Consider the following 21,450-nt stretch of genomic DNA (forward strand, 5'->3'; position numbering starts at 1 on the left):
GATCTCCTAAAGAAGCTAAATAAGAAGGTGATCCCAAAGAAAAACATATAGCTATCCTCCTGATTATGGGAAGTAGACAAGATTGCCGGGCAAAAAATGGGATCTTGGGGGAGGGGGGAGGGAGGTAAGGGGAGATGGGGAGAGAAAAGTGTGAAGGGGAGGTTGGGGGGAACTTGGGAAACGGGATGTTTGGGATAAAGGAAGGTCGGATAGGGGAGCAGGGAAGCACACATCTTAATTAAGGCATTTTCTTAATTACTGATTGTTGTGGGAGGGCCCAGCCCACTGTAGGTGATGCCATCCCTAGGCTGGTGGTCCTTGATTCTATAAGAAAGCAGACTGAGCAAGCTATGTAGAGCAAGCTGGTAAGCAGTAGCGCTCCATGGCCTCTGCATCAGCTCCAGATTCCCACCCTGTTTGAGTTTCTGTTCTGACTTTCTTTGATAATGAAATGTGATGTGGAGGTGTAAGCCCATAAATCCTTTCCTCTCCAAGTTGTTTTTGGTCATGATATTTCATCATAGTAGTAGTAACACTAACCAGGATACTCTACAGTGCCCAAAGTTGGCATAATGAAGCCAAGTAGAGAGAGTCCTTCAACAAATATGATACTATATAGAACATTCTTTTAAGTTGTTTCTTATTGTAACATCAGGTGGCTGGCTTGTTTGTTTGGGTTTCTGACCCGCCAAGTACCCCACAACTGTTTAGCCCCAAAGAAAATCACACAAAGATCTCTATACGTTATAAAAGCTGATTGGCCCCTTAGCTCTAGCCTCTCACTGGCTAACAAAGAAAATCACACAAAGATCTCTATACGTTATAAAGCTGATTGGCCCATTAGCTCTAGCCTCTCACTGGCTAACTCTCACATCTTGATTAACCCATTTTTCTGATCTATGTTAGCCATGTGGCTCAGTACCTTTTTTCAGTGGGACAGCTCACATCCTGCCGCTTTGGTGGTCTGGGCAGGAGTGGGAGGAATCAACTTCCTCCTTCCCAGAATTCTCTGTTCTCATTACATCATTTCTACTTCCTGTCTGGTTTTCCCACCTATATTTCCTACCTGGCCAATCAGCGTTTATTTATAACATGACTGACAGAATACAGACAATTCTCCCGCATCTTATGATCCATTTTTTTTTTAAAGACAAACACTTTCTTTTTTGGCAAAGATATAGGCATAAAGGAAGGAAACAGCTGGTGTTTAATGGCTCTGTCTGACTCTTATAAAGCATCAACTAGTTACTTTGATTTGTGTGTGCCCATACCATGGGCATACTCAAAAACAGTAGACTTGGCCAGAACTTGTTTGGGGCTTTGTTTATTTATTTTTTTAAATGTTAAAGACTTTTGATGGCACCTCACCAAGGTTGCAATCCTTTTATGATCATTAATTTTTTAATCTGGAAAAGAGTCTTGGAGGCACGACAGCTCATCTGTATTAACTTAGATGCACAAATGAAAATATACAGGGCTCATACATTTGGCTAAAATAATCTAGGGAAATCCTGCCAAAGTATAGGAACATGATAATGCTTTCCTAATTAGCTACCTTTTATCTAAGGCTTGTTTCCATTTAATTATCCTTGAACTTGTGGTTGAAGATCTTGAGGTACACGTGCACATATGAGTGCACACAGACACACACACACACTCACAGAGAGAGAGAGAGAGAGAGAGAGAGAGAGAGAGAGAGAGAGAGAGAGAGGCAGGCTTAGGGTTTATTTGGTCTACTGCACTCCTGGGTGTAGGCTTAAGCTTCCTCTTTGGATCACATTACTTGACAGCATGTTAAGTCTCCAACTTCTGTTTGTAACATGGTAGTGAGGTATTCTAGATCAAATCTCCACGGTGCGTTCAGATTTTAAATCGAAATCTAAAGCCCTGTGAGAAGCTGCATCTTCCGTATTCTATGTCTTGCTTTCTGTGTTTCAGATTTACAGATATTAACGATTCCTCAGGGAAACTTGACCTCAGCAGCCTGTCTCCATCACAGAGTGACTATTGGGCCATGCTGGCTTATAACAGATCCAAGCTCTGCAATATCCTCTTCTCCAATGAGCTGCACCGTCGCCTCTCCCCACGAGGGGTCACTTCGAATGCCGTGCACCCTGGAAACATGATGTTCTCGTCCATCCATCGAAACTCATGGGTGTACACGCTGCTGTTCACCTTGGCCAGGCCATTCACCAAGTCCATGGTAAGTGGATGGCTTCTGGTACCCCCAGAAGCCTACTTCCTTAAGCGTCACAAAAGGGTCTGCAAATCCAGACCTGTCCGTCGACTTGTGGTCTCATTGTTGTCTGCCGTCGTGGGGCTGGTATGGAATATAACAGCATCATTGCCAAAGGTTCTCCATCACGTCTGTATCATCTTTAGATTTGGTCTGTCGTTCTGACAGAGTCTTGGAGGCTTGGATAAGAGCCGTTGATTTTCATTGTTAGGTGGAGAACACCTAAAAATCTTGGAGGTTTTAAGTGAGGTGCACAACAATCGTCTGTTTCCTCTCTGTGTGATTTCTGATTTGGTTGACAAGCTTCTAAAGTATTTTGTGGAAAATGGCACTTCATGTGTGTGCTTTGCGTTAGTGGAAAATGTGGATTAGGAAGCAATTAGGAGGTGCAGTTCCTCTGGGTTCAGTGAGACTTTGTATCGGAGGTTGTAGATGCTTCTTGTAATGGAGGTCTGGGGGTAGCTCTTTCCTGGGGAAGGCTTTGTGGCCAGAGTGTGGTCATCCTTCATATCCCCAAAGACAAATCTTTGGTTGAATCATGGTGCTGTGGTTAGAAGTGAAATGTTTGCAAAGCTGAGTGTGAAGATTTTACATTTTTTCAGTTGTTTAGCAATGGCGTGTAAAGACCTCTTCCGTGAATTCATTAACCCAAAGTGACTTGTATGAAAAAGGTGTGTGTTCTGCAACATATTTGGTCAGTTGCTTTTCTAAGCCTCGGGCTTTAAAAAAAGTGTTTCTTTTAGGGCCATGGAGATGGCTTAGTGGAATAAGCATTTTCTGCATAAGTATTGAGAATTGGATTCAGATACCCAGTGGGCAGGTGAAAGCTGGGAATGTTTTTATACATTTGTAACTCCAGTGCAGTGAGACAGCCTGTCTCTAAATAAAGAAATACATAAATAAATACATAAACAAAACAGTAGAGAGTATCAAAGGGAGAACCCAACATCTACGTTTTTACAGTCATGCACACATGGATGTATGTACCACATATACATATTCCACACATATACACATGGGATAAATAATAAAAGTATTCCTTTTGAATTGATATATCCATGGTGCAGCTAATGATGCTGTTGTTAAGTAGTAGAAATTGTTCTTTTTCCCTAACACACACACACACACACACACACACACACGCACACACACACACTTGGGCCTTTGGTTTTGACTAGCTATCTGGTGGTGGCAAGGGAGGTAAGTGGCCGCCTAGCACAGTAGACCAACCAGCTCTCCTTAACACTCCTCCAGATCAAGCCCCAGTGTGTTCTCTGGTCATTAGAACAACTTATGGGAGTCCCATCAAGCGCCTGCCACCTACATCCCAAAGAGATGTCCTGAGGACTGACAAGAAGGAGCATTGTACTCAAACCATGGACCTAGAATTTGTCTGGTGGTCGCCATCTGTCCATTGGCCACTTGTAGCAATTGAGACCTTGGCATGAAGCAGTACAACTGAACAAGTTCCAAATTCAATTTCATTTCAGTTTAAATATCCCCATGTGTCTTGTGTTGGCCATATTCTGTACAGCGTGCTGTGTACAGCAACTGTTGCAGAATTCTTCTCTCCATGACCTCAAGTTATTCTTGATTCTATGAGCATTATCTGTGTCTAGAAAGTTCTTCTCTGTGCCTCAGTTGTGGACAGTACACATAACAAGGGTCATGGGGCTAAATATGATAATAAATAAGATAATTCTATTTTCTGTGACTATAGTGATTTTAGTGGTGGGTATGGGGGTATTGGTGACTCCATCCCTCTCCCGAACAGTCCAAGAGTAAGATTACTGGCAAGACAGAAAGATTGCATAGGAGAACATGGGGCGGTAGCCTCACACATATCTTAACTGTCTCAAGGAAATCACAGTGGCTGGAATTTTCCATTTTGTATCTCTAAGAGATTAGGAAACGAAACCTTTGATAAGTGTTTTAAATGTTACTGTTGACTTCTCTTCTTTGTGTGTATATAGTCACTTTGAAACAGTATATCACTGTGTAGCCCTGGCTGCCTTGGTATGTATTATGTAGCCCAAACTGGCCTCAAACTCAAACTCAGAATCTTTCTGCCTCCCACTTCCAAGAGTTATATTTATAAGCTTAAGTGTAGAGATTAACAAGATCATAGCACAAGTAACCACATTTTTTGTTTTCTGTGGTAATAGTAACCTGTCGAGATGGCTGATGGTACTGTGGCATTGAGTTCCCTATTGATGAGTTCCTCAGGAGGGAGGATGGAGCTGGGAAAGAGAGAGGTGGACACAGGAAGCCCAGGAAGAGGGAGCTCAGGAAGAAGGACTCAGGAGGAGGAAGTTTGGGAAGAGGGAGGAGGGAGCTCAGGAGGAGGAAGAATGGACACAGTTCTTGCTGGTCACACTCATCAATCTCTATTCCAATGCAAGTATTCTGGACTCTGAAGCAAGAAAAGGAAGAAGCAGCAGGATTGGGTAGAAGGGGATTGGTCTGTCCCCAGCAGGACACAAGGATCACTCTCTTGAGCCATCTTCTTCACCTTCCTCTTGTTGCTTCTACTGTGAAAGGTGTTGGTTTTGTGGACAACCGATTGCTTCTGCCATATTCAAGGAGCTGTATATTGAAACACAGACCATGTGTACCAGAGTTTCGATCCCATGTACAGTGTGGATTCCTGAATAACAGCTTAGCACCCTGTGAGGAGACAGTGAGAGCTCCATTTCTGCTTCAAAGCTCCTCCTCCATTTTGCTTAACCAAAAGCACTTCTCACTGTGACACGGGCATAGCTTGAGTATGCTCTCCCTTGTACAGGGCCAAGGGAAGAAGAAAAAAAACCCACAACTTTGCCTGGCTCTTTGAAGCCCAGCCTCCCCTTCTCTGCTGCAGCCAGCTCCCGGAAGCATTAAACAGCAGTGTTTTAATATCAACGTCCCTTCTTTATTTGCTGTGACTCGCTGTGACTATGGTGATTTTAGTTACCGTAATTAGGTCACCCTTCATGGAGTCCGGCTATTTTAAGTGGCTCTTTAAGGACTATTGTTGCAGATCAGTAATTTTACAATTGGATGCTCTTGTGCAACTTTATTAAATGTAATATGTCTTTTAAATGTTGCCCTTTTACAGTTATACGTTTCTAATTGTTGCTGTAAATGCATTATCACTTTGAAATTAATTAATTTTTGCATTTGGGCCTCCTGCAGTATAATAATCACTAATGAGAAACTCACAGGGACTAAGTCTCAGCACGGCGCCCCCTACTGGCAAGGCCACATCTCTGCTGCCCTCTTCTTGATGGCCATAGGACAGATGTCCCGGGGTTTCTGGGAAAGAAGTGCTTATCCCTCCTTCATTTTATGATCAAATAAAAAGAAAGGATAAAAGGAACTATGCTGTTTTAAATGTTGTTTAAGCTAAAACTTTTCCCAGTAGCAGTCCCTGGAATGTCTAAAGGAAACCAAAATTTACAGAGTGTTTATATGATAAGGTCACATCACATGGGCACTTCACGTTGGCTTCCCTGTCTTCAAGTTGTGTCCTATGTGTGTGTGTCAGTGTGTACTATATGTTAGCATACATGATATAGTTACATGTGCATATTAATTCATGGCATCATAATTCACATAACCTGATCTGTGCTGTTACATAATGGCATAAGAGGTTCTCTCGGGTGATTTTAGCTATTGGTGTGTGCTACCTCATTTGAGGCCTTTGCCACACTCACTATACTCCCGGTGGCTCCCACCTGATGTCTCAGCGTTGGCGTCTGCATATTCATTTTTCCCACACGACACGTCCGTAGGTTCAGAATGACCTCTGTCTCACCAGGACAAGCACAGAGAGCTTACCCAGACTGTTCAAGAAAATGCCAGTCTAGCCCCAGAACCTTTGCCAACTCCTCCCTGCTCCACTTCCTTGGTCAAACACATCATAGTGCCTCTGCCATGTGTGTTTGATTCTGTCGTTACGTTTCCTCTTTCAAACATTTGACAGCACCTTCTTGACCCCCGTCCTTCTTTCTTTTCCACATAGGTTTTAAACTCTGGTAAACAACATTCTCGCCAGAAGTCCCAGGGCCAAGCAGGTCCTCTGTGCCTCGGCATGTAAATTTCAAGTTGAGCGCAGTCACGTGCCTCTAAGGGTGTTTGGAGCAACCAAATATTTGTGTTGGCAGGTAACAGTAGGAAAGAATATCATGTGTTAGGGTAACAAGAGCTTAGCAGATGTTTTAGGGAACTCGGTTTTCCAATCGGTTCACATTTTCTAAAAAAAAAAAAAAAAAAGGCTTGAGTCTGTAGATCTTCTGAAAGGATTGGGTTTCTCTTCCCATGGCCATGAGAAGGCAGCCATTGTAGGGGTCTTAACAGATGTGTGGCTCTCCTGCTAATGGATGGGCCCGCAACCCTGGGTCCTGCTGCAGAGTTATAAATTAGAAGCCGAGGAAGCACAACATAGCAGTCTTCTAACCTTCCACAGCGCCAAGCTGGGCGACTCTGCCCTTGAATAACCCACAGCTCAGTGATTTATCGTTGTGCAACTTTAAAACATAATGAAGGGCATAATAAATGTTGATTTCTTCTTTAAATTAGTGTTTTGGCAAAAGATGTCTCTCCCTCTACCACCTTCAAAGACCCAGAGCCGGCTCTCCCGGAGGTGTGTTCAAGGACCCGCTTTGTGCTTGAATCTCTGTCGGTGTGTGTTGGCATGTCCCATAAAAGGAGGGAGAGAGCTACCGGGGCTTTTCTGTTTTCTTTTTCTTTCTTTCTGTTGAGAAAGGAAAATACAGTTTGCACTGTAGAAATCTCAGCATGTTCCTTGCTAATCTCAATATTCCGAGCCTCCAAGTGCGGGTAGAATTCTCTGATTTCTGTGCTCCCCCAGGTTCTGGGATGGTAGGAAAGAAGGCTTTTAGGACCCCTGTGGCCAGGCCGCAGGTGCCCTTTCCTGCCTTGTCTCCTGTCTTCTCTACACAGGCCATCTTCCTGCAGCCCCAAACAGCCTTCTTCCCTTCCACGAGATCATTGGCCTGGGATTTATTACTCAGCTCTCCACTCTGTCCAGCACTTTAAAGTTTATGGTATTTGCTTAGTCCTGAGGTCAGCGCACATGGCAGATTCCAAAAGAACAAAGAATTTGGAATCTTTAGGCTTATTTTAAAAACTTAGTTCCCCTCTTCCTCTTCGGTCGTTTTGCAATAATTCAACCTGCTTAGGTCAGTGTTCTGTATCAGTTCAGTGACTGTGAGCTGGGAGCTCTAAATTCATCCTGAAAGGTGGTTGGAAAAAGATCTGGGCGTTTTATTTAAATTTTTCATATGTTCTGAAACCCTGAGGCGGCCAGAGGTATGTGTGACTACCGAGTAGGGGAGAAACTGGTTGTCTTGGCTTTCATTTCATGATTCCAAGGTGGCTGCAGTGGTGCCAATCGCTGCATCCCGGACCAGCTCTGAAGGCCAGGTGGAGGGAGTGGTAGCCCTGCTCTCTGCACTCTTCCCTTCCTCGTGAGAAGAGGGTGCTGACTCACTACCAGGCTGCGAGCCCTCTCTCCCTGCTCCCACTGTCTGAAAAGTAAGTTGATTCCCCCTATTCCAGGTCTATAGGAGGCTGGCAAAGCACGGGGCTGACCGACTCTGTTGAGACTGGACAGTGGGAAACAAGCTTTGATAGCAGAGCAAAAGACTCAGCCGTCCAGCTCTTAGACCGTCTGCTTACAGTGTGACCATGGGCATGCGTGCGAATTAAACAGCGCTGGGTTTTCTGTTCCGCATGGCCGGCCCTAGATCCAGTCGGGGCCACATGCTCTTTCCTTCGAGGCAATTTTTCAGTTTGGAATATACCACCCCCTCTACGCTGCTCACCTGCATCAGTCATACCCTGGAAGCATTTGGGGTCTCTCAGATTAGAACAAGGTTCCTGTTATGTGATGTCATAAAAAAAAAAAGGAAGCAAGTACTATGAGTCCCTCAAAAGCACAGGCACCTTCCCAGCCTTCCCACAGCAGTGGCCTCAAAAGATAGTCCCTGTAAGAGGTGGTTTTGTCTTTATAGCATTGTGTCTCTGGCCATAACGTAAAGAATGTTGCGTGTTTCTACATGGAGGTCAGGAAGGCATCCTCTGCCTTTGGTCTCTTTGGGGCGAGGACGGATTGCGGTTCAGCTTGTGTAAACAAAGGAATGGTAGGCCAGGCCTCACAGCACATGGTATAGGGCTGAGCTGGGCCCAGAGCCAAAGGCCTCTAGGCACCTGGCTACAAGCCCCAACAATGAATTCCCTCAGGGAAGTGTATTTGGAAGGAAGATATGTAAGTCGAGAGCTGGAGGGCTGTGGAACATTCTAGAGTCAGGCAGCTCTTCGATCAAATACCAGCTCCCCTCCACCCTAACCTGTGAGCGTGTTTCTTACCTTCATTAAGATTTCTTCGAAATGCCAGGCCATATGCCTACTTCATGGACTGTGTTGACAAACAATAGACAGCATGCATGTGCAGCATCTAGAACATACTAGTTATCTGATAAACATCACATAGTATTGTTATTGCCTTGTAGTGAGATTTGACATCATGAAGGTTTAATGTCAGCTGCATATAGATCCTCACTATATTGCCTGTACTTTATATCACCTTGAATAAATGCCTTGCCCTAGATGGAAGGATACATATGGCTCATGGTTTGAAGGAACTCAGTCTATCATGGCATGGTGACAGGCTCTGTCCATGGCAGAGGGAGTTTGGGGCATCTGTTTGTTATATTGTGGCAACCAGAAAACAGAGTTTGAGCTGGAAATGGGGATGGGCTCCCCAAGCCCTCCTCACAGTGACACCTTTTCTAGCTGTTTTCCACTTTCCCAAGGTTTCAAAGGCTACCAGAAAGCCCTACTATCTAGGGATCAACTGTCCAGACATCTCAGAGCCAAACTACAATACTTGATGAACAGCTGCTATGACTTTCCTTCACACACCACACACACAGAGCTTTTCATGACAGTGAGACACATCTGCTCCTGGCCCCACCAATTTACTTCAGGGAAGATTATGGTCATTGAGGAAATATGAAGTATGCTTTCAGTGTGCTAAAACTAGCCATTTGGGTAAGAAACTGTGCTTATCTTGACTGATGACAGCATGCTGTATAAACTGGACAGGCAGGACACAAAGGAAAAAGACTGTTGAACTTTGCCAAGATAAGGTAGGACAGTCCTTCAAAATTCCTGCTTCATAGAAAAGTCTGCCAGACATTCTAGGCCTGTAGGCTGAAGACTAAATGCCCCAATGTTGCAAAGGAACCTTGGGTGACTATCTAGGCAGCCAGATGTCTGTCATTTCTAAAGGTTTGGAAATGGCTTGCAATGCACTTCTGTAATATTATATCTTTTGGGGTTTTTGATAGAGTTGAAGACTAGGCAGTTATAGTTGTAGTTTTCCTTAGTTTTGTTAGAAGGTAAATTAAGTACAGAACTTCTGATTCGTCAAGATAGAATAAATAATGGAGTAATTTCTCCAAATATGCCAAATGCAAATGGACTTGACATTGTGAATATAATTCTTACCTGATAATTGTTCTTATTGTATATAGTTTTACTGTGTTAGAGTTAAAATCTTTTCTTTTTATTTAAACAAAAATAGGGAAATGTTGTGGAATAATCTCTTTGTTCACTGTGAATATGTGTCACTCCAATTGGTTTAATAAAAAGTTAACTGGCCCCTGGATTGGCATAATTTTGGGGACAAAGAGGATTCTGGGAAGAAGATGAAGAAAATTGCCAGACATGAAGGAAGCAGGAAAGCGGTATGGGCAATAAAGAGTAAAAGTAAAAAAGCCACAAAAGCATGATGTAAATTAATAGATATGGTTTATAAGAGCTAGTTAGAAAGAAACCTAACTATTGGCTGAACTTTTATAATTAATAGGACATCTCCATTTGGTTATTTGTGAGCTGGCTTACAGAACAGAATAATCCTTTTACAGTTTACAACTTAAGATATATTCTCACCCTTTCCGTGTATGGCATAGATGGACATGTTACTAGAATTTGGAGGTGTTCCCTTCATGGTTACTAGGGGGAAGTTGGGGTTTCATCTTGTTTCTTAATTTTCTTATAAAAGAATTTCACAATAGGCTCAAATGGACGTTTGAAGACAGTTTTATTGGAGTTAATAGAACTTTCCAGACCAAGGCATCTGTAAACCTCAGCAGCTCTCCTGTAAAGGAGAGTGGAGACGAGGAGAGGGCGGCTGTGATGGCCGAGTTAAACTAGTGTGGAGGGTGGTCATGCGACAGCAGGCAGCCATATGGTGAGGAAGGGGGTGCTTTAGAGGATGACAGAAGCCCAGAGTGTTAGGGAAAGCATGCTTGGAAGGAGACTAAAGAGAGAGGACCACGGAGGGCTGCACTGAGTAATTCGGAAAAGCAGCTCCCCACCAGCATGGCTGAGTGCTGTAAAAGATTGGCCAGGGGTAGACACCCTGGAAGAACAGTATATTATCTCATTAAATGGCTAATTATTCTACCTGTCTCTTTTCTAAGTGTTAAGGTGAGCCCACCTGCCTAGGCGCCCACCTGGAATGTTACTTCTCTGTACGAGCTGAGGACTGTTCTGTTCGTGTGTCTTCACTGCCATGGCAACAGTCAATAAGTCCTTCACCATGCTGCCCACTGTTTATGCTGAGAGCCTGGCCACTTTGGCCAGCATTTACCCCTCCACTCTCTGCTTCTCTGGACTCATTCCCCTTTCAGCTGCAGGCAGAACTGAGGTCCTGTAGTGGTTGGGTCTTGACCAGGTGTTCCTGCTCCTAATGTGGACCCTGTGCCTGTCACAGGTGCCCTTTCCCTGGACCTCGAACTGATGAACTCCTTGTATGCAAGTCTGAAAAACTAGACATCTGTCACCACAGGTGGAGGATAGGTAGGCCATTTTGTGTGTGTGTGTGTGTGTGTGTGTGTGTGTGTGTGTGTGTTATTTGTTTGTTTGAGATGGGATTTCATATAGCCTAGGCTGGCCTTGAACTTCTGATCCTCTTGCTTCAGCCTCCTGAGTACTGATATTACAGGCAAGCATCATCATGCCAGGTTTATGCAGTACTGAGGGTAGAACCCAGGACTTGAGGCATGCCAGGCAAGCACTCTGCCAACTGGGCTACAGCCCCCATGTTCTATTTTGTGCATTTGATTGACCTCTTTCTTTTCTTTATTTGTTCTCTTTTTAAAAATTTTTGTTAAACTTCATTATATGTATGAAAAAAAAAACCACTGAAATTAACCAGACCCAGAGTTAAAGTAGACACTCAGAATAGAAATGGATTTTAACCTTTTACTATCAAATATATTTTTATACACTTCTCCTGCAGGAATTTTTTTGTGTTTATTTATTTTGTTTTTCTGAAACAAAAGTCTCATTGTGTGGTCCTGACTGGCATGTGTTGGGGACTGTGTACCCCCAGACCCTAAATTTTTTGTGACCCCCCCCTACCTGCTGGAGTAATCAGCTTGTTTTCCTGTGCTTGCAGCTGCTCTGAGCATGAGACCCTCAGGAGTTCCCAATGGCAGGGGAGTGGTTTCTGGTGGGTTTGCAGCTGAGAGTTAGGGTGTGGCCATTAGTCAAGGAGACCCTATATAAGCTGCCCTGGAACACAATAAAGGGAACATTCTTGGGGGCATTGTTGGCATTACCTCCCCCCCCCATGTGTGTGTGTTTCAGTCTCCAGCTCCTTGCCCAACTAGTGAACCATTCCGTAGCACGTGGTGTGTGAAGTAGGCATGCGCTACAGGCATGGAGTTTCCCTTTGTAGACCAGGCTGGCCTTGAACTTCCCAGAAATCTGCCCGCCTCTGCCTCCCTAGTGCTGGAATTATAGACGCACACAGATGCACCCACACATTTATTTTTTGAGATAAGGTCCCACGTAGCCCTGGCAGGCTTCAAGTTGCCTAAGGATGACCTTGCATTCCCGATCCTCCCGCCTCCACCCCCAGCATGCTGGGGTTAAGAGTCTCAGGTCAATTTCAACTTTTGGGGGCTACCGGCTTGGCTCCCACTGACAACACAGCTCAGCTTTGAGGAGAAATTGTTCCCTTTTGTTCAAAATGGAAATGAGTTTGGGAAGCTACCAGTGCTATAGGGTTTCTTTCTTCCTTCCTTCCTTTCTTCCTTTCTTTCTTTTTCCTCACTTTGCATTACAGTGTTTCAAGTCTAACTCAGGCTTTGTTCCTGAGTGGGCACCCGAGAGGAGAAAAGCAACCATCTGTCCTTAATGTGTGTGACAAATTACTTAATGAACATTTAACCAGGATTTGAAGCCACCAGCTTTATCTTGCTCTTTCTTTCTCCCATGGGCCCACTGGCAGTTTGGTAGCGCCGCCTCTCTCGGCCTCATGCTGGCCCTCCCTCGCTTCTCTATTCAAGCAAGGGCCGCCTTTGATCCTCCCCCTTCCAGTTCCCTTTTCTCCAATTTCATACTTCTTTCCAGTCATTTTTGGCCTCGGTGCAGTTTAGATGCTGGAGGCCAGCATGATTAAACACACGCCCAGAGTTTGTGTTGACCCATGATTTTCCAGAACGTTCCTTCCATGGACAGCGATTTCTGTATAACTTGCCAGACCCCTTGATTTTTAACCCCCTGTGATGTGATGTTTTCCTAACACAAATAAAGGAGACACAAACCCGAGTCCCAATTTGTTTTCAGAATAACTCTGTCTGCCCCTTCTGCTGCAGTAGGAAAGGAATGTTTTATCAGAGCCAGCTAAGGGTTTACCACTTCTGGTCTCATCTAATGGGAGTTTAGAGTTTTCTCCATATACGTAGTCTCCAATTTTAAAGTAAAGTATCGCAGTGAACCGAGTAGTGAGTCTGCTACAGGATGCACAGCTATGTAGATACACCATGCAGCAGCATGAGGGGATAGAGAGTGGTAGACAGTATGGGCTCTACACAAGGACCAGTGTCCTCCAGCAGGGCAGAAACACAGCCCTCCCCAAGCCAACCACAGTCCCACAACCTTCTCCATTTCTGAACTTTTTGTTAGAAGTGTGTTGCTGTGCCCAACCATGGTCTAGGAGAGAGCATTTCACAGAGGCGTGAGTGCTGGAGCAAGTGGTTATCTTGCAACCTGTCCACCGCTCTAGGAGTGGTGTTGAGTGTGTGTGTTTTGGTTGTCCCGGTTACTGTGCTCCTGTGGCAGGGGCGCTCCTCCACCCTGACACAGAGCTCCTTGTCTGAAACATGGCACTTGTTGCTAATGGCTCCATGCCTTCCTCTCCTGCTGATGGCGTCCTTCCTGTCTTCGGCTCGTGCCACTTCTCGGACAGACAGAGGTGTCCTGTGTACCCAGTTCCTTCCTGTGTGTGTTTATGCATTCTGCTTTGGGATGGGAGAGAAAATTTGGTCCTTTGGTAAGAAACCTTGTGAAGAAGATGGAAGGGTGCAGCATCATTTGAACCAAAGTCTGTGACTCACATTGCTTTAGTAGAGAGGTTAATGGAAGGCCTGCTTTCTTTTTATAAAATAAATAAAATAAAATAAAGAACTCATGTTGCTGACATCGGATAGGAATTTCAAAAATTGGCTGGAAACTTAACTTCTTTTAGTAAAAGTAAGTTTTGTCCATCACTCCCAAGCCTGTGGGAACTATCACTCCACTTCCTGAGGCTCTGTGCCCTCTCTAGGTCCAGTTGTTCCTGGTCTGGGCTACTGTGCTCTTTGAACAAAGGATGAAGGAAAGAGAAAGAACATTTTTTCATCTTTTTTTTTTTGAAAAGATGGTGATTTTGAATGTTAAAGTTTTCTTTCATTACCTACACCAACCCATTACCTTGCCTAATAAAATATCTTATTTATTCATCTTCAGAATCCTCTAGAAATAGTAAGCGATTTCTCCCCAGCGGAGGCATCATTTTGAGGATGAATACCACGATCAACGTTCGCTTCTTGAGTTTCCTGGGATGGCTCTCTTTAATCATTTACATTTCGAGAAAAAAATGAGAGAGAGAGAAAGTGAAATATTCTTTAAGAAGTCCAAGTTATCCCTAAGAATATATGGTGTTTGTTCAGCTGGGGAATCTTATTTATTTGAAGAACAGAGAGAAACCTCCTCTGACTGATCAGAAAAAGAGAAGAATAAACAGTGTCCAAGTAACCTGAGCCACAAAGTTCCTTGTTTCAGAGAAAAGTTATAAAAAGTATATTTGCTAGATCCAAAAAAAATACCGTACATCAACTGCTGAGGCCTGCATAATGTTTTCTTAGTATTCTCAGTCTTTAAAAGGGGGGAAAAAAGCCATAAAATCTGGGAACTCAAAAATTTTTTTGATATTTTAATATTCTTAGGCAGGTGAACACAGAAAGTCTGTTTTTTCCTCTTTTGAGTTCAACATCGCTGCTTGGCTTCTGTGTGGGCTGTGTATCACTGATCCCTCTGTCGGGTCTCTACAGCCATAGAAGACTGACCTAATGAAATTAGCGTGGTTGAAGTCTCAGCGTTAGCCCGAGCAGGTTTCCTATAAGGAAGGGTTTGAGAAGATGTTCAGAAGAAAATAACAAGAGCAGGCTTCGGGGGGATTAAGTTCTCCAGCACACACCAGGGCGAAGAGCAGTGTTCCTTTCCGTGCTTCTGGTCCAAGTCTCAGGAAGAAGCTGGCCAGTTCCCGCTGCTTGAAAAGGATACAGCCTTCCTCCTGGGCACCCTGACTCTGAAACACTGGTGCATTTTGCCTGCGTGTGTCTCATCTTTCCTCCCATCACCAGGGCAGGAAGAGATTCCCTTGGGTTCATCTTTGGCTCCAGGGTGATGGTTGACCTTTTAGATCAGAAGCCAAAACGAAAATCTTGGAAACTGAACTCTTCTCTTCCGACTCCTCTTGGCCACCGCTGTTTTCCCATGTGTAGTTGCAATAGTAGAGGTTCCTCCCTCAGAGTCCTGCCTGGCTAAGTAGTTCTGGATGACAATACAAACACCTAACGTTTACTGGGACTGGCTTTGTACTAAGCATCTTCTGCAAATTACCTATGTACTTCATGACCCCAACGCAGATGGGAGTGGGTGGCACGTGCTTTCCTCAGTGTGGTGGAAGTTGGGAGTCAGTGTGATGGAGCAGAAGGTTATGCATGGACCTTGAGCCTGAATGAGTCCCAGCAGCCAGGAGGTCCTCTGTGCTAGAAAACAGAGAAGACAAGCCAGCCTATCTGGAGGTGGTTTGAGGTAAAGGCGAAACTCAAACCTGTGGCGCCTGGTGCAACCTGGAAATGGTTCGTTTTCTGCAGAGCCTGCCAGCCAAGGTGGCCTTTCCTGATTGTCAAGGTTATAGAGAACAGCTGTTGTCAAGGATACTTCCTATTACATGAGAGAGCAGAAGCTCTGCAGGTGCCAAGCACCCTCCGGTCCCTAATTGCAAGGAAACCCTAGGAGGAATGGCCACAAGCCTTCCATTTGATAATGAAGTTTTAACGGGATGTGCTTTCGGAGCTCTTGGCCCTCTGCCCATTTACAAGTCGGTTTTTAGTGCATTAACTTTGTATTTTTAGGGCTTCTAGCTTCTTACCTGTCCTGCTTTCTGTTGACTTTATATAATCTGGTGCTTTGACACGGGCTCTTTCTGTTGTATAGCTCTGGCTCTCCTGGAATTTGGTTTGTAAACCAGGATGGCCTTAAACTAACAGAGATGTACCTGCCTCTGCCTCCAGAGTGCTGGGTTCAAAGGCATGAGCCACCACGCCTGGCCTAGAATCTCTTAATGCAGACCCAAAGCCGCGTTATCCTGATGTGTACTCTTGGACATTTGTCTATCTTAGCCTCACTCAGCATAAGAGATTATACAACACAGAGTGTGCTGGAAAAACTAGAGGCTAAGAGAACTCTTTCTGTCTTCAGAATTTTAGAAAGCTTTTTAAAAGTATGTTTTATTAATGACTCACAATAGCAACATCTGATTGGCATTTGTTATTGGCTTGAGATAGGGTCTCAAGGAAAGCCTGGACTGGCCTTCTTATCTAGCCCAAGCGGGCTTCAGCAAGCAGCTGATTCCTTTTCTTTAGTGTGTGTCTGCGCACATATGTGTAGGTACAAGCACGTGCAGTGTGTATGTGGAGGCCAGAGGTTATTCTCAGTAATGCTGTCAACCTTGGAGACAAGGTCTGTCATTGACCTGTGCGTCCCAGGCATCCTCCTGTCTCCACATCCTCAGTCCCAGGATAACAAGCAGTTGCCATCATGCCAAGCTTTCTAAAATCAGAGTCTTCACACTTGTGTCGCAAACTGTTTCTCCAACTGAGCCACCCTTTTCCCTTCGTGTCCCTTAGCAAGCATGCCAGTGGCCGGCTGGCTGGCCAGTAACCTCATGTTATATTTTAATACATATTATAATTTAGTCAGATCAATAAATAATTCTTTTCTTTCTTTCCTTCCTGTCTTCCTTCTTTCTTTGCATCCTGTTTTTCTGTCATTCCTTTTCCTTTGTGTTCCCTAACATCTTTCCCAGCGAGCTGTTTTCTGCCTTAGACATATCTTGGTGGGAATTTGATTTCTTATTTAGTTCATTTATTAAGATGGTTTGTGAAAGCAGCCAACACTGTCAATAGCCATGCTTTGGGTGCGTATGGACAGGCAGTACTAGATGAGTATATTGGTTTATTTAACTTATACTCTGCTGCTTAGCATGTGGGCTGGCCATCTGTTTTGGGTAAAGAAGCCGACGCCAGCCAATTCAGCATTGCCATTTAAAAAAAAATCCTGTGTGTGTATATGTGGGACTTCAGTGTGGGGGTGCGTGTGTCACAGCAGGTGTGTGGAGGTTAGACAACAGTCCTCCCTTTCCACCTGGTCTCTTGTTGTTTACCGTTGCTTATGTCAGATTAGCTGGACCATGCGTTTGCAAGGCATCTCCTGTTCCTGCCTCCCTTCCTGCAGCAGGAGCACTGGGGTTACAGGCATGTGTTACCATGTCCAGCTTCCCGTGACATCCACACTCAGGCCCTCATGTTTGCAGGTCAAACCCTTTAAAATCCACTGAGCCATCTCCCTAGTCCAGCCCTGCCACTTTGGTCCTGCAGTTGTGGGTTTTTAAACTGCGTATTTAATGAATAAAATCTCTCATCAGCACTGAATCCATACTAGTCAACTCTTTGGTCTTTCTTGATTCCTGGTAGGTTTCATTAGGTTAATTGAATACTTTAATCTGGTTTTTGAGCAGCACATAGAGTTAAGCTCTTTTTAATTCAAACCCTCTTAGCACCCAAAATGACTTTTCGTAACTTTTTCCATGGAGAGTTCTCCTTTGTGTCCAGATAGTTTTCAGGGGTGCCCATCTGCATTTCCCCACATGGATTTGCTACCAGCAAATTCTTATGATGGGTATTTAACTTGGAACAAGTACTGCAAAATTGACAACGGACCCCTGCTGGCTTCTTAGCTGATACCCAAGAAATGGCCAGCGAGTCCATTGCTGTGTTTCTCACCTTGTCCAGGCTTGGTCTATGAGTGCTTTGCTGAAGGAACTCTCTCCCAGGCTTCCAACACCCTGGCTGATGCTGCTTAGCAACTGCTGATCAGGTGCCCTGTGTTCCTCAGAAAAGGGTATTTTAAACTTTTTATTTTCTGTGTTGGAACCAGTAAATGTGAACTATTCGTACTTGTCTGTTTCTGAAGCAAATATTTAGTGAAAAACATACTTATATGTACTGGCCTCTGCTGGTCTGTTGTGTATTTGATTGGTTGGTTAGTTTTTGTTTTGGCATTTTGATGTAGGTTCTTGCTAGGCAGCCCTGGCTGGCTTTGAACTTATTCTATAACCAAGGCTAGCTTTGAGTCATGGTGAACCTTCTGGTTCAGATTACATCATATAATAATCAGAATTATGGGGGGTATATCATAATACCACAACTGAATTTTGTTGTTGTTTGTTATTGTTATTCTTCTTCTTGGTTTCATCTTATTTTTAATGCTGATTTTTACATAAGTGTCAATACAAACTATTACTCTCAGGGCTCACTATATCACCTTGGGTCCTTTGAAGGTCACCATTGTCCCATATTATCACATCTGCTATTGTCTGATAAACCCTTACCAAGTGCCCCTCCTGTGTGAGGTGCTGTAAGCTTTAGCAAGGACAGAAATGAGTCCGGTGTTATCCTTGCCCTGTGTGCTTAGGGGATATAGTGATAAAAATGGTCAAGTGAGGTGTCGTGAATACCAACCAACTAGGACATGGGGCTTTCCTCCCTTGGGTGTAGACACAAGTGATGTCAGGTGAAGTTGCACAGTAGAGATAGCATCTTTATTGGCACTTGGAGGTTATGTGGGAAGGAAACATGGACAGAAAAGGAAAATTTGGGAATAGTGTGCACCAGAAGATGGTGAAGCCCTGGGTCAGGGACCAAGTTAAGGGGGCCGAAAACTTGGTTATTACAAGTCTGCTAAACCTCATCAAATCACAGTGTAAAAACTTAAAATTAGCAAAATTTCAAACTTTCCCTCATGACAGACTTGACATTTATAATGAAGCGTGGGTTTGTAAAGATTCCCGCCCCATAGAAGTTGTCTTAGCTGTGACAAAATACTTGATGTAGCAACGTAAGAGTTTATCTGGGCTTGTGGTTTGAAGAGACGGTGTATTCTGATGGGGAAAGCATGGCGGCAGGAGCATGAGGCAGCTGGTCACATTGCTTCTCCAGTCCAAAAAAAAACAGAGAGAAAGGAATGCTGGCTCTCAGTTCGCTGTCTCCTTCTTATGAAATGCCAGATCCCAGCCCATGGAATGGTGCCACCCACATTTCAGGGAGTCTTCCCAAATTAGTTAACTTCAACCTAAAAAAAATAATCTTCTCACAGATATGCCCAGAGGTTGGTCTCCTGGTGATTTTAAATTGAGAGCACCAACCATCACAGTTGTAGGTAACAGATACCAACAAGGACTTTGTGAAGGATGATGGCAGGGAGGACTTTGTGAAGGATGATGGCAGGGAGGACGGTGGGGATGATGGCAGGGAGGACGGTGGGGATGACGGCAGGGAGGACGGTGGGGATGACGGCAGGGAGGACGGTGGGGATGAAGGCAGGGAGGACGGTGGGGATGACGGCAGGGAGGACGGTGGGGATGACGGCAGGGAGGACGGTGGGGATGACGGCAGAGGGGATGGTGGGGATGATGGCAGGGAGGATAGTGGGGACGATGGCAGGGAGGACAGTAGGACTGCTGGTTTTTAAGGTAGCCGCATTTTATTTAGCACCTGCTACATGCTAGTAATTGAGGCATTTCTTACTTTGATTCTTTGAAGATAATATTCTCTGTCATTATTTTCTTTATTTTAAAGATACAGTCTCATTTAGTAGCAGGCCTCCAACTTGCGAGTCCCCTGCCTCAGTCTCCCAAGTGCTGGGACTACTGGTGCACACTCACTCAGCAAATATTCTCCACTACCATCAGGGGAGCTGCTAGGAGATGAACAGCTTTGCCCAAGGCCACTTAACGGTAGGCCCTGGAGTGGGATCCCCAGTCTCTTCCTACTGACTGGAGAGCTCCAGTACCACCGACCATATCTTGGCTCTAGTGGGGTCCGGGCTTTTTAGGGATCCTTTTGGTGAAAGCAGAAAGTGAGCTGAGAAGAGGAAGACGTTTAGAATGGCGACCGTGAGGTAGGCTGCAAGAATTGACCACTTAGAAATGTCCTGAGGATGTACTGAGACAGCATTGAGGGTACAGCAGCAGAAGTAGTACCCATGACACTGAGCGGGGAACTGTGGAAGGAACAGGGGTTTGTATGTGACATGAATAGAGCATTCAGTGGGCAGGTTTATATATGGGATCTACTCATTTCTGAATGAATTTGCTGATCTATACATGTGTGCATGTATCCATAAATGATATTTAAATGCAAGTTAGTGCTCAACTAAATATTTTTATGTCTTTTGTTTTTAGGTAGTAGAATTAAATTTCTCTTGCCTTAAGGATATCTGATGGAGCCAGTACATAACAATCTTCTAATATAATTTATTGTATTCTCCCTTCAGATATATATGTTGTTAATCTCTACAAATTGTGACTTCAGATCTGACTCTGTAGCCTCTCTGAAACATCTTGATAAATCTCCCTGTTGATGACTCTTAACTAATGATGTAAGACCCCAAGAAGAGGATCTGGGGAAGATACATGTGTCCCTTTTGCAATATGTATACCATTATTGTGGCCATTCATTATTTAAATAACTGTGGCCTTTTAGTGAATTCCAACATTAACAAACCATGTTAACATGATTTCAAATATGTAATGAAATTTGCGATGCCATCTGATGACGGAGCTATCAAATTAGCAGTCCTGGCGTTGACGGATCGCCCCTGGGAAGATTAGCTTGCACTGTTTGGAGAAAAAAGATGTATGTTCCCCATGGGCTGGCACCATTGCTGCAGGCACTCTGGTAGGTGATACTACCAGAGGGATGGCTTGTTTGATGTTGAAATGTCACACAGTTTGTGCCCGTCCTACAATATTAATCTCCAACATCGTCAAGAGACTTGATATATGTTCTACCTGCCTGTAATGTTCTCTGTGAGCGTCTGTGTGTGCACACACTTGCCTGTACCATTTGCTTTGGTATTGTTTTTTAACATTATCCTCATTAATGGATGCCCGTGGGCTTTTCTTATATCTCCTATCTGGCTCTCAAGACAGGATTATCCACTGGTAGCGAAAGCTCCACAGCAGACGTGCCACAGCAAGGGTTTTCTCTTAGTTCAGATTGTCGTTTGAACTCTATCAGAGGAATGGCTTCTGACAAGTTTGGGTAGAGCATTACCAAGTGTCACTTTGTGATCTGTACATATATCCTTCTAAACGAAGGTGAATTATACCAAAGTTAGTGGTTGGAAGTACAGAATCGTTTTTTACTTTTTAAATTATTTACTCATTTATTGTATATTTTTATTTGTGTTTGTGTGTTTGCTTGTATGTATTTGGCTGTGTATGCAGCCCCACAGAGGCCAGAAAGGAGCTTTGAGCCTCCTTGGAGCTGGGGACAGAGGTGGTTGTAAGGCGCCTGATGAGGGACTGGGATCTGAACTCTGGAGCTTAGGGAGAGCAGTACACACTCTCAACTGCTGAGCCATCCCTCTAGTGCCATCTTTGCCTTGATTGAGTATTCTTGTTAATTTTACATTCACAACGGTTTTTTTATTATTTTTTTATTTTATTTTTTTAATTTATTAAAGATTTCTGTCTCTTCCCCACCGCCGCCTCCCCTTTCCCTCCCCCTCCCCCAATCAAGTCC

The 21,450-nt window shown here is 44.2% G+C and overlaps 1 protein-coding gene across 2 annotated transcripts in view; it reads left to right on the forward strand.

Moving 5' to 3' along the window:
- The window catches only part of Wwox (WW domain containing oxidoreductase), an 863,064-nt gene that overhangs the window by 263,436 nt on the left and 578,178 nt on the right, over window positions 1-21,450 (forward strand). For both annotated transcript variants that reach the window (XM_050143852.1, XM_050143851.1), the window contains exon 8: window positions 1,939-2,203. In XM_050143852.1, the coding sequence (XP_049999809.1) occupies window positions 1,939-2,203 (265 nt within the window). The remainder of the gene's footprint in view (window positions 1-1,938; window positions 2,204-21,450) is intronic.

This window comes from Alexandromys fortis, unplaced genomic scaffold, assembly GCF_014885135.2.
Source record: "Alexandromys fortis isolate MF-2015 unplaced genomic scaffold, M_Fortis_MF-2015_v1.1 scaffold_1, whole genome shotgun sequence".
Classification (NCBI taxonomy): domain Eukaryota; kingdom Metazoa; phylum Chordata; class Mammalia; order Rodentia; family Cricetidae; genus Alexandromys; species Alexandromys fortis.